Genomic DNA, 12,619 nt, shown 5'->3' with positions numbered 1-12,619 from the left:
TTTTTTAAGAATTCTTTTTTTAAAGATTAGCCATGTAGGGCTGAGTAGCCTAATGCATTAAGGCCTTTAAAAATAAGCAAAGAAAACAATACGAGACAAATCATCAAACTAAATTACCAATCAATACAATATTAAATGATAAAATTAAAAAAAAAACTTGATGGCTGAACTAAAAATAATAAAGAACCAAAAAATATATTTTTTTAAATAAAAAGTTTTCATTTCACCTTATTTTCAATTTTAATCCTCTAATTCGTTAGTATTCACATACAATCAAACCAAATTCTTCTATATTATTGAGAAATGAATTATACCACTTAGTGCCTACATAATTGTTTCGTTGCACCTAAGAGGAATAGGAAGGATGCATTTATATTAACATTAGTTTTTTTTTATATATATTTTTTATTTTTGCTTCTGAGCATATGAAAAATTAAATATATCTCATTCGTATTCTGGGCTGACTGCCAAAAAAAAAAAAAGAAGTTAATTCGAGAAAACCTCATATCATTAAAAAAAACTAATAATGCTAATAATTGTAAATAGATGGAGCGCATAAAATACCACAACAATTTTAAAACAAGGAGCCCAGCCCAATACAACTAGAAAGCCCAACCCAAGTAGAACCGAAAGATACAAAACTGAGAGACGAAAACCATAGGCCACCTGCCGCAGTCCTCCAAACCATCACGCGCCGCCGTTAAGGAGGCTATGGAAGAGGTCTAATCGTCTAGCATCTTCCGAAGGCGGTCTTTAATATAATCGCTACGAGCCTTGGTTCGGGCTTGTTGAGGGGCAATGTTGGCGAGGGACATGTAGGCTCCATAGACTGAAAGTGAAGCACCGGTGAGAAACAACCCAACAGTGGCAGCTAGTTGCTTCCGAGTTGGTGGGTATGCCCAGATCATTATCTATCTGGGTTTGATTTATCGTATTTGTTTGTTAATTTCACAGAATCGGCTTGGTTTGGCCTCCTCTTTCTTGGTGGAGAATCGGAGATATTCCTGATCGCATTGCAAAGGGGATTTATTCGAGTTTGATGGGCTTAGCCCATGAGACGAGTTGGGCCATCAATAGATAAAGCTATCAACAAGCTAATGATCGACTCTCCTCGACCTTGTTCTTACTTCACGATGGTTTGCAAATTAATCAAATTTATTATTATTTTTTTAAAATAACGTAAAAGGCACAATTTTTATATATCTACCCGAAAAATTCATAAGAATATATTTCTTTCATATACTGAACAGAAAAAGTTAAATATCTTATAAATGGGCCGAAACCCATTCAATTATCTGGCCCACTAAATCCTGTTGTTTTTTTTACGGTTCAAAACTGTTTTTTTTTAAATTAAATTTTATTTATTTATTTTAAATTAATATTTATTTTAATATTTTTAAATCATTTTAATGCATTAATATAAAAAATAATATTATTTTAATATATTTTTAAATAAAAAATATTTAAAAAAATAAAACACAGACATCTAACTCCTCTGTTTCTCATGCACCAATTCATGCAAGGAAACCCCCTCTCTCTTACAAGCCCATCCATGCCTTTAAATCTTTCCTCCTCTAACCCTTCAATCTCACTTCTCATTAAATCCTGCAAAACAATCCCTCACCTTCATCAATTCCACGCCCACATAATCCACAAAGGTCTTGAACAAGACCACTTTATAATCTCCCACTTTCTCTCCATCTCTACTTCAGTTTCCTACTCCACTTCTATCTTTAATCGCCTCCTTAACCCCTCCACTTTCCTCTATAACATCCTCCTCAAAATCTTCTCTAAAAATTCCCAATTCATTGACACGTTTTCGCTCTTTTATCGAATGAAACAAAGCGAGTATGCATTGTCTGATAAATACACTTATCCGCTGCTAATTAAGGTTTGTTCTAATGAATTGAGACTGAAAGAAGGTGAAATTGTTCATGGGTCGGCAATACGGTGTGGAGTTAGTGATGATGTTTATGTTGGGTCTAGTTTGATTAGTTTTTATGGTAAATGCAAGGAGATATTGAGTGCACGTAAGGTGTTTGATGAAATTCCTGAGAGAAATGTGGTTTCTTGGACAGCAATGGTTGCTGGATATGCAAGTGTTGGGGATTTGGAAAACGCTAAGAGGGTGTTTGAGAGAATGCCGGAGAGGAATTTACCGTCGTGGAATGCAATGATCAGTGGCCTGGGGAAAGCAGGGGATTTGAGTGGAGCGAAGAAGGTGTTTGATGAAATGGTCGAGAGAAATGTTGTCTCATTTACAGTTATGATTGATGGATATGCGAAAGTAGGGGATATGGCGTCTGCAAGGGCATTGTTTGATGAAGCTCCAGAAAAAGATGTTGTTGCATGGTCCGCATTGATTTCTGGGTATTCTCGGAATGAACAGCCTAATGAGGCCGTCAAGATATTTTTTGAAATGGTGTCTATGAATGTTAAGCCCGATGAATTTATAATGGTGAGTTTGATGTCTGCTTGTTCCCAACTGGGTAATTCAGACTTGGCTAAATGGGTTGATAGTTATTTGAGCCAGACATCAATTGATACTCGTCAGGCTCATGTTCTTGCTGCCCTTATTGACATGCATGCGAAGTGTGGGAACATGGAAAAGGCGGTAAAATTGTTTGAAGATATGCCTAGTCGTGACCTAATTCCATGTTGTTCTTTGATACAAGGATTGTCTATTCATGGACGAGGAGTTGAGGCTGTTGAGTTGTTTAACAGGATGTTAGATGAGGGGTTAATTCCAGATACAGTGGCATTTACTGTAATTTTGACAGCTTGTAGCCGTGGAGGGCTTATTGAGGATGGCTGGCACTTTTTTGATACCATGAAAAACAAGTACTCTGTAGTTCCCTCTCCTAATCATTATGCCTGTATGGTTGATCTACTTAGCCGAGCAGGACAGCTAAGGGCAGCTTACGATCTTCTGAAGTCAATGCCTTTGAAGCCTCATGCTTGTGCTTGGGGTGCACTGCTTGGGGCTTGTAAATTGCATGGTGATGTTGAGTTGAGAGAGGAGGTTGCTAATCGGCTGTTAGAACTTGAACCTGAAAAGGCTGGTAGTTATGTGCTCTTATCTAACATCTATGCCTCAGCAAATCAATGGTTAGATGTTTCTATTGTTAGGGATGAAATGAAGGAGAGAGGGATTAGAAAAATACCTGGTTGCAGTTATATATTTACAGAGGCCTGAAATTAATGGCATCATCCTCAACGATCCCATATTTCCGTGTAGAATTAGTTGGTGTATAAAAGAAGTATTTTAGATTGACTTTCTGGAAGGGGGTTGGTTTGAGGAACCTATATGTGGATTCCAATCCATTGCTCCATTAATTTTAGAGCTTTAGACCTTCTGTCCCCTGTCCCTGGTTGCAGCATTAGGCAATTGAACTTGGAAAATTGCGTTTTGATTGCAAACATTCAAACATTAAGCTAGCGTGTGGAGATGATGAGTATTTCATGGGCATTGAGATATTTGATGAAATCCCTTTTCAGTTGATATTCTTGGCAAATTTGCTCTTTGATATCATGTCCAAGAATGTAAGAAGCTTGAGTCCTGTACATATTTAAGACTTACCCATTCAATTGACTGTTCTAACTGGTGAAGGAGCAAATTATTTGCTGCCTGAGTTTCCTCATGAAAATGTTACAGTAGTTTTAACCTAATCACCACTTCTATGTGCTGCTGTACTCATGTTTTCTGTTGGAGAAGTTTATTTGATCTTGAATATTATGTCAAGGTGCTCATTCCTTCACAACTTTGAATGAAGCTTGTTCAAGGCTTTCATAATATGTTTTTGACTTGAGAATGGTGATCTGTTCAATCATGACTGTTATTAGAGACGACATTGAACAAAAAAAGTAAAGTCAAGAAACAAGCTATCTCAAGCTTCATATATTCACTAGGAAGCGGGGAGGTAGATTAATCATCTGTGCACATGTTTTGCTGCCATGGTTTATATTGTTTTTCTAGTATTAAAGCAAAATATATTTAGAAAATAAATTAGGTGTTTCACTAATAATAATTAATTCATTTAATTAAATATAATTAACAAATAATATAATTAAATCACTTAAAGAAAGGAGTTAAAAAATAGAAATTATAAACTCGATTTTTAATATAGTTTGGCAAGTCTACATCCACACCTTAAATATCAAATTGTACTTGAGCATTGTATTCTTCACTAATTCAAGTTCAAAGATATAATGTCATTTGATGAATCCATACTAAATCTTTTTTCTCCATTTTAAAAAAAATTTCTTTTTAAAATTTTATTTTGGTGATGTCTCTCACCAATAACTAAGAGTTTTTCATTTAAACTTTCAAAGATTTACAATTGATGATTTTTATTTGGATCAAGATATTCTATCAATAGAATGGATAATACAATTAAAAGTTCTAGTCTCTTTATATTTCACAAGATAACATTTATAAGATTACAAAGTTTTTAAGTGTACTGAAAATAAAAAAGTATATTCTTATAAAGATTATGAAGATTTGATTGCACAAATATGAGTATAATCAAGGACTAATATTTATGTAATGTTTTTGTACTTAGAAAAGCTTGTATATGATATATGTTCTTTCTTTTTATGCATGCAGAACAAAATATGCGAGTTTTAGAGTAACTCTAAAATACTGAATTATAAGTTCACTTGCTTTGTTTTTGGATTTATTTCTATTTTAGTTGTAAATATATTTTTTAAATAAAACTTATTTAAATATAATATTAATATATTTTTTATTTAATTATTATCATTAAAATATATAAGAATATGAATATGTGATACAAGTTTCTTCAGGTGCGTGTAAATAGCTTTACAGGTTACTTCACTGCTGTCTCAGCACTAACCACTAAGCACCATGGATACACAGTATTCAGTAGCTGGGAGGAGTGGGCTTGATTTTCTCCAAACAGTATTAGAGTTAAGTTCATGTGTAGGTCTAATGAAAGGAACTGATTTGATTTTCCATCACCGTTTCAACCTGCATCGACCTGAAAACTTCAGCAGCTTAATTGTTGTCAAAGCAACGGAAAGATGGTGCTTGTAAAAGATATCAGTGAAGCAACCATCTTCGCTGTCCATTGATTGAATGAAGATGATGCCTTACATTTGATAAAATATAACTGCTACCATCTGCAGTTCGCTAACAATACCATGCTCGTGAGATTTTAATCACCTTCCCAACAAGCTTCCCTTGGGTGTTTTTTTATATCCTATGTTGCACACATAAGAAGCGAGCATAAGGTTGGGAAAGTAAAGTCAGGTATGCCACTAACTTGAACAATCTCAATTTTTGTAGCATCGCTAATTTCTTGACAAAGCTTCATTGTTTCCGTTTCCTTCCTTTTCCCATAGGGCAGGAAGCATCTCAGATATTGCTACTAACCTGGGGGATTTGGATGCTCAACTTGATTTATTAAGATCTTGAAAGCTTACTAAATATCCCAATCATTAGATTCTCAGAAATGTAGTCGCATATCATCTCTAGCAAAGACGTGCTACAGCATATTCATTTTGCAATTAGTTAAAAACTGCAACAGCACATTTATTTTGCACCATGTCAACTGCACTTCTGCAGATTTTGTTAACTTGCATGTTATTCTTGCTTTCAAAAAGCAAAAGCTGAGGGAGGTTCCTCACAATTCTTCACAATTTGCGTATCCAAGTAGGAGATTGCAACGGCAGCATTAAGAGCTGTGCCTATCGGAAGAGCCTCCTCATCAATAAAGAAGTAAGGTGAGTGAAGCGGCTGATGTGATTTCAGCGTCTCATTCATTGTCCCAATAACAAATATTGCAGCAGGCATCCTTTGGGAGAAGAAGCTGAAATCCTCTGCTCCCATTGTTACTGGGAATAGCTGCACATTTGGTTCTCCGAGTAAGGCCTCTCCAACCCTCTTTGCATGCTTATACAGTTGTTCATCATTAATCATCACAGGATGTGGCAGATGTCTGTCCTCCATAAAGTTCACTGTAGCATTGCATCGATGCACTGCTGCATGGGCCTCTATGATCTACAAAATGGACAGTTATTTTGCTTCTGCATCTCGTTCTTTCACTGATTGGAAACACAACCAAAGTATCACAGAATGAGTGTATGTTTTACCTCTTGAATTCTTTTTTGTAGGTAGGACACACCTTCGTTGCTCAAACTCCTAAAAGTTCCTCCAAATTTCGCCGTTTCCGGAATAACGTTTCCAGCTTTCCCCCCCTCTATGTACCCAACTGTCACCACCTAAATGATTCAAAATGAATGAATGAATTTTGTTAATATTGAATTGCTGTTGGAATTTGGAAGGCTGAGTTCATCGTTATTCAAAACTTGTATTGCCAGACAGGTTGTTTCTTCAAGTGCTACTGTCACCTGTCAACTGGCACAGCTTGTGAACCTTTTTTAGATCGGTTTCCACCAAACCTAATAGCAGGTTGGAAGAACCTATCATTGATCATGTCAAGACAATCAAATTGTCTATTTTGCAGGCAGATGTCCACCTTGTGTTTGAACTCGATGAGTCAAACTATAAAACCAGATTAGACGTAGATGCAATTCACTGGCAGTTGAGGCTTTTAGACACGAATCTAGCGACCATAGACACTATATCACAGATGATGTCATGGACTGTTTTTATGAGTTAATTGGATCGTGTTACAATCTCAATTCAAGAATGATTTCAGGTGAAGTAAAAGAGAATTACCGCAGCTTCAAGAGGATCTGTCTCACGAGATACGATCTGTTGGAGAGCAACGACTGCAGATGATGCCATAAGAATTGGGTCCCTAGCCAAATGTGGAGATGAAGCGTGGGCACCTATTCCTTGGATTTTAGCTTCAAAAAGCCCCACACCAGCAAGCAATGGGCCGGGTCTTGAAGCAATGGCACCAGTTGGTACTGATGGGATAACATGTATGCTTAAGATGGCTTCAACGTCATCAAGACAACCATCTTGTAACATATGGTACGCACCGGCATAGCCTTCTTCTCCTGGCTGGAAAACAAGCTTCACGGTTCCCTACATTAAGGAAACATAGTTTAGTACCAAGAGAAATTAAGATGCTCGAATTTTCAAGTTCCAGTCTTTATTTTCTCTCTTAAAACCAGTTTGTATACCTTCAGTGTTTCTCTTTTGGCTTGAAGTAACTTGGCTGCTCCAAGCAGCATTGCTACATGAGAATCATGACCGCAGGCATGCATCTTGCCATCAATCTTGCTCTTGTGCTCCCACTCTACTTCTTCCTTCGATCGATGATGTCAATTTCCAGGTATTCAAATTTATTAATAGCTCAAGATAGTTAAAAAAGAAGAAGGAAGAAACAACAGATATACCTATTATAAGTTGCTGTAATTATTAGCTCAAAGTAAAAACCATCACTGGTCAATGGTGGCCCATCATAGAGAGGGACTTGTTCCACAGTTTTATTCGTGTCCTTGTGTATGTGTAAAGGGTGATGGGACCATAGACCTTTGAGATAAAAGAGGGCAAGAGTGAGGACCTGTAGAGGCAGGGCATCCATGTCAGCTCTGAGAGCAAATACTGGCTCTTGGCCGGAACCGACGGTAGCTACCACCCCAGTCTTGGCAACGGGCCATTTGTAGTCGATTCCAAGCAAGTCAAGCTCAGACCTGATGATCTCACTTGTTCTGTACTCTTCAAATCCTAGCTCTGGATACTCGTGAATTCTCCTTCTGATTCCTCTCACCCATTCAAAGAAGTCTGGTTCTCTTGCTGCTGCCAACAGCTCACGAGTCAGAAACTGAAGGCCCAGTTCCTGACCAGCCTGGAAAGCCAAAGATTGTTGGTAAAGGAAGAGTACTGAGAGCAAGAACCAGGTGATTAACCTCATTGAAAGTACAAGCAAAATGTTTGGTGGAAAGCTTTGGAGTCTTCCTTCTGTAATCGGTCAGGAGGGTTTTATAAACTGATTTGAAGGCAAATTACCATCTTGTCTACGTAGTTTAATCATTAAGATTTGAGCGAATTAACATATATAACAAGAACAATATTCTTATCTGGTTGATAGTGGTTGTTTCATCGATTTCTTTTTGCTTTATTTATTTATAATGGATACTAGCTAGCTTGGAAAGCCATTAATTCATCTCACTCATTGCTCCTGCTTACGCCTCTGAAGAAGAGTTAGCACGTAATCTCAGATCGGGTTATGCTTAAAACAAAATGAAAATCACCTAAAACATATCGTCAAAGTCAAACTAGCTTGTTGTTTAATTTTATAATAAAAATTATCTATAATGCATACAATACCGAGTTCTAATAATAATTAACGGGACTCGAGTTTTGAATTATTTTATTTAATTACCTCATTTATATTAACTTACTATAAATTAATTATTTTACCGAACATAACCATAATAAATAACAACAAATATCTCAACTAATTAAACTTTAATGGATGTACTTCAACTGATCGGACCCTGAGTTTATTTTCTAAAAATTCACTAGTTCCAGTCTAATAAATCTCAGGTCACTGGAAGCATACATGATCATTAATTTCAAGAGCTGTGAAATTAGTCGAGGTACACGCAAGTTGACCTGAATACCCACATTAATAATAATAATAAAAATATCTCAATCAATTAATATAATAAAGCATATACAAAAGTGAAAATAAAATCATGAATACATCATGGATTTATTCAAAACAACGTCAACATCAAAAATATATTTGCGATTTGAGAATTAACAAAATTACAAAGCCAGAAAATTATTCGAACAACAAATAAATTGTATATGGGATCAAGATTGACCATTATTACTAGTCGTTAGAGTCAGCTGTAACGAGAAGATAATTGCTGAAAAAAAGAAACAACCCCAACGAATGGTCTGCACGTGTATACTTACAAGTTTCCTTTCGGAGCGTCATTCCATGTGGGGCAATTGGACCACTTCGTGCCATACAATAATTTTTTTTTAATGTAAGTGATTTGACTAGTTTATATATATTTCAATTAATTATAAATCATAAAATTAATAATTATATAAACCTTTAATAACTCTAAAATTTATAAATCTTGAACCTAACAAATTAGTTTGAGACTATCTTTCCTTTCTGTTAGTGCCGGAGGTGCCGACCACCTCCCACTGTGCTAAGACCCGAAGCCCAGAAGCGGCTGCTGCCAGATAAATTTCTTTCTGTGCTAGGATTTTTGCTAATTTATTTTGCCAGAGTCTCCATTTTAATCTCTCTGTATCTTGTCCTTCTCCTCTGTCTCTTTGTCTGAAAGTGTCCTATTTATATTGTCTAGAATCCCCGTAAAATAAAAAAAATTAATCTGAAAAAATAATATTAGATAATTATATTATTTCTTTCTTAACTATAGAGTCCTAAATAATTAAATTTTCTCTTTTTAATGTGTAAAATTGTTTTTAATAATTTTTAAATTTTGCTTGCTCCTTGATCAATTTATTTTTATTTTTCTCTTATGCATTATCTTTCACATCATTTTTTAGTCCCTAATCATCTTAGTCCCTTGTTCTATCTTTCTTTGTATTTCACCCCTAATCGCTTTCCTTTTCTTTTCTTCTTCTTTTTATATTATCTACACTATCGTCATAATAAAATAAACTAAATATAAAAAATTTAAATTGGACTGAAAATACAATAAAAATGGGTAATGAAAATAATATTCTTCAACATTAAAGATTCTTGAAGTGTAGTTGCATTGCATATCATCAATTGTATAGAATTGCTACAGTATATTCATTATGCAATTACTAAAACACTGCATCAGCATCTTCATTTTTGCATCATGTCAACTGTACTTCGGCTGATTTTATTTTCTGAAAGCTTGCATGCTATTCTTGCTTTTCAGATAGGGAAAGCTGAAGGAGGTTCCTCACATGTCTTCATAACATGTGTATCCAAGTATGAGATTGCAACAGCAGCATTAAGAGCTGTGCCGATTGGAAGAGCCTCCTCATCAATAAAAAAGTAAGGTGAGTGCAGTGGCTTGTATGATTTTAGAGTCTCGTTCATTGTCCCAATTACAAAGATTGCAGCAGGCATCCTTTGGGAGAAGAAGCTGAAATCCTCCCCACCCATGGTTACTGGGAATAGCTGAACATTGGGTTCTCCGAGTAAGGCCTCTCCAACATTCTTTGCATGCTTATACAGTGCTTCATCATTAATCATCACGGGCTGTGGCAGATGTCTGTCCTCCATAAAGTTCACTGTAGCATTGCATTGATGCGCTGCTGCGAGGGTCTCTATAATCTATAAGATGAACAAATTCAGTTATTTCACTGGTGCATTTCTGTCTTTGAACGGACCACAGAATGAGTGCATGCTTTCACCTCTTTAATTCTTTTTTGCAGGTAGGAGACACCTTCGTTGCTCAAACTCCTGAAGGTTCCACTAAATTTCACAAATTCTGGAATTACGTTTCCAGCTTTGCCTCCCTCTATGTACCCAACTGTCACCACCTATATGATTTCAAATGAATGAAAGAATTTCGTTAATATTCAGTTGCTGTTGGAAGGTGGAGTTTCATTGCAATTCAATGCATGTATCACAGACTAGTTATTGGGAATAAAACTCAAGGATACAACTAAGTGTTTTAAACCTATAAAAAATAAGAAGAAGAAAACAAAGGAAAGAGAAACGCGTTTGTTTTGTATTTTTGTTCTTGGTAACAATCAGTTTTATCACAAATGTCAAAATTAAATTAATTACAAAAATTAAACGATACCAACAACAGATAAGATGATATTGCTTCAAGGGCTATTGCCACCAGTGAATTAGCGCAAGTTACCTTTTTACATCTGGCTCCATTCAATCTTCAAACCTAACAGTGGATTGATAAGAGCCAGTATTGATTTGACTCGGTGAATTAAACCGTCCATATTATCAGGCAGATTGTCTATATAGCCAGATTAGACGTGAATGCAATTCACTGGCAATTGCATGTGCCTTGAGGAACTACATGGACCCATTCAAGAATGATTTCAAGGGAAGTGGGAAAGAAATACCGCAGCTTCAAGAGGATCTGTCTCTCGAGACACAATCTGTTGGAGGGCAACGATAGTGGATGAAGCCACAAGAATCGGGTCCCTAGCCAAATGTGGGGATGAAGCGTGTGCGCCTCTTCCATGGATTTTAGCTTCAAAAAGCCCCGTACCAGCAAGCAATGGACCGGGTCTTGAAGCAATGGCGCCAGTTGGTACTGATGGGATAACATGTATGCTTAAGATGGCATCAATATCATCAAGACAGCCATCTTGTAACATATGGTAAGCACCACAGTAACCTTCTTCTCCAGGCTGGAAAACAAGCTTTACAGTTCCCTTCATAAAAGAAAATAATTTAGAACCAATAGAAGGATAACAAAATTTGAACTTCGAATTTTCATTGTTGTCTCTTATGATTAGTTTCAATCTACCTTCAGTGTGTCTCTCTTGGCTTGAAGTAACTTGGCTGCTCCAAGCAGCATTGCTACATGAGAATCATGACCGCAGGCATGCATCTTCCCATCAATCTTGCTCTTGTGCTCCCACTCTACCTCTTCCTTCGAACCGAAGATGTCAATTTCAAGGTATGCGAATTTATTAACAGCTCAAGACAGTGAGTGAAAAGAAAAACCCAATTTACTTGGTATAAGTTGCTGCAGTTGTTAACTTACAGCATATTCCAGATTTGGTCCATATTTTTGTGTCTTTTGGGTGTCTTAAGGGCGATAGCTATTGGTAGATGATGTCAATCTCAAGGTATGAAATTTTTTTAACAACTCAAAATAGTGATAAAAAAAGATATCCTTGGTACAAGTTGCTGCATAGACCAACAGTAATCAATTGTGAAGGGACTAGTTCCATATATTTATGTGCGTTTTGTGTGTGTTGAGGATGAGGGAATCATAGACCTATGAGAGAAAAGAGGGAGCGAGGACCTGTATAGGAAGGGCATCCATGTCAGCTCTGAGACCAAAAACTGGCTTTTGACCAGAACCAATGGTAGCTACCACTCCAGTCTTGGCAACAGGCCATTTGTAGTCGATTCCAAGCAATTCAAGCTCAGACCTGATGATCTCACTTGTTCTGTACTCTTCAAACCCTAGCTCTGGATACTCGTGAATTCTCCTTCGGATTCCTCTCACCCATTCAAAGAAGTCTGCTTCTCTTGCTGCTGCTAACAGCTCACGAGTCAGAAACTGAAGACCCAGTTCCTGACCAGTTTGGAAAGCCAAAGATTGTTGGCATAGGAAGATTGAGAGGACTAACCAGGTGCTTAACCCCATTGGAAATGCAGGCCGGTTGTTGATTTTGTGGCTTGATGGAAGGATTTTGGAGTCTTTCTTTTAGGTTGATTATTTTAAGAAGGCATGCAATTTATCTAATTTGTATATTTCGTATGGGGCCCAGTGTGGCATTGGTTTTATAAAACTATAAGGGGGTTTTACTTTTATTAACATAAACCACTAGGAGACAAATTACCAGTTTTTCTATGTAGTTTTCTTATTAAGGTTATGTTTAATTTTTGAAATTTATTTTTTAAGAAATTATTTTTCAAACTTTCTTGTATTTATTTGCTATTAAAAAAGTTGGTCAATAAAACACATTTTTCAGCCAAAGAAAATTTTGACTTTGTTTCCAGGAAAGTGTTTT

The 12,619-nt window shown here is 36.4% G+C and overlaps 4 protein-coding genes across 4 annotated transcripts; 1 reads left to right on the top strand and 3 right to left on the bottom strand.

The window, feature by feature from the left end:
- Window positions 1-490: 490 nt before the first annotated feature.
- Window positions 491-1,020, bottom strand: LOC7492234 (uncharacterized). Its single transcript, XM_002308418.4, has one exon. It carries the CDS (start codon window positions 906-908, stop codon window positions 723-725), a length of 186 nt encoding a protein of 61 aa, XP_002308454.1. The 5' UTR covers window positions 909-1,020; the 3' UTR covers window positions 491-722.
- A 470-nt stretch (window positions 1,021-1,490) lies between these two features.
- Window positions 1,491-3,669, top strand: LOC7466015 (putative pentatricopeptide repeat-containing protein At5g37570). The gene has a single exon (XM_002309372.4). The coding sequence runs from the start codon at window positions 1,505-1,507 to the stop codon at window positions 3,194-3,196; it is 1,692 nt and encodes a 563-aa protein (XP_002309408.4). The 5' UTR covers window positions 1,491-1,504; the 3' UTR covers window positions 3,197-3,669.
- A 1,772-nt stretch (window positions 3,670-5,441) lies between these two features.
- LOC7466014 (IAA-amino acid hydrolase ILR1) lies at window positions 5,442-8,027 on the bottom strand. The gene is made up of 5 exons (XM_002308417.4): window positions 7,500-8,027; window positions 7,117-7,242; window positions 6,704-7,018; window positions 6,115-6,243; window positions 5,442-6,022 (listed from the first exon to the last, which is right to left on the bottom strand). The coding sequence occupies exons 1-5, from the start codon at window positions 7,848-7,850 to the stop codon at window positions 5,618-5,620; spliced, it is 1,326 nt and encodes a 441-aa protein (XP_002308453.3). The 5' UTR covers window positions 7,851-8,027; the 3' UTR covers window positions 5,442-5,617.
- Window positions 8,028-9,619: 1,592 nt separating this feature from the next.
- Window positions 9,620-12,335, bottom strand: LOC7492233 (IAA-amino acid hydrolase ILR1). Its single transcript, XM_002308416.3, has 5 exons — window positions 11,905-12,335; window positions 11,401-11,526; window positions 10,991-11,305; window positions 10,316-10,444; window positions 9,620-10,235 (listed from the first exon to the last, which is right to left on the bottom strand). The coding sequence occupies exons 1-5, from the start codon at window positions 12,250-12,252 to the stop codon at window positions 9,831-9,833; spliced, it is 1,323 nt and encodes a 440-aa protein (XP_002308452.1). The 5' UTR covers window positions 12,253-12,335; the 3' UTR covers window positions 9,620-9,830.
- Window positions 12,336-12,619: the final 284 nt, after the last annotated feature.

The sequence above is a fragment of the Populus trichocarpa genome, chromosome 6 (assembly GCF_000002775.5).
Source record: "Populus trichocarpa isolate Nisqually-1 chromosome 6, P.trichocarpa_v4.1, whole genome shotgun sequence".
In the NCBI taxonomy this organism is placed as follows: domain Eukaryota; kingdom Viridiplantae; phylum Streptophyta; class Magnoliopsida; order Malpighiales; family Salicaceae; genus Populus; species Populus trichocarpa.
The sequence above is the reverse complement of the archived record's forward strand: the minus strand, read 5'-3'. Positions and strand labels throughout refer to the sequence as shown.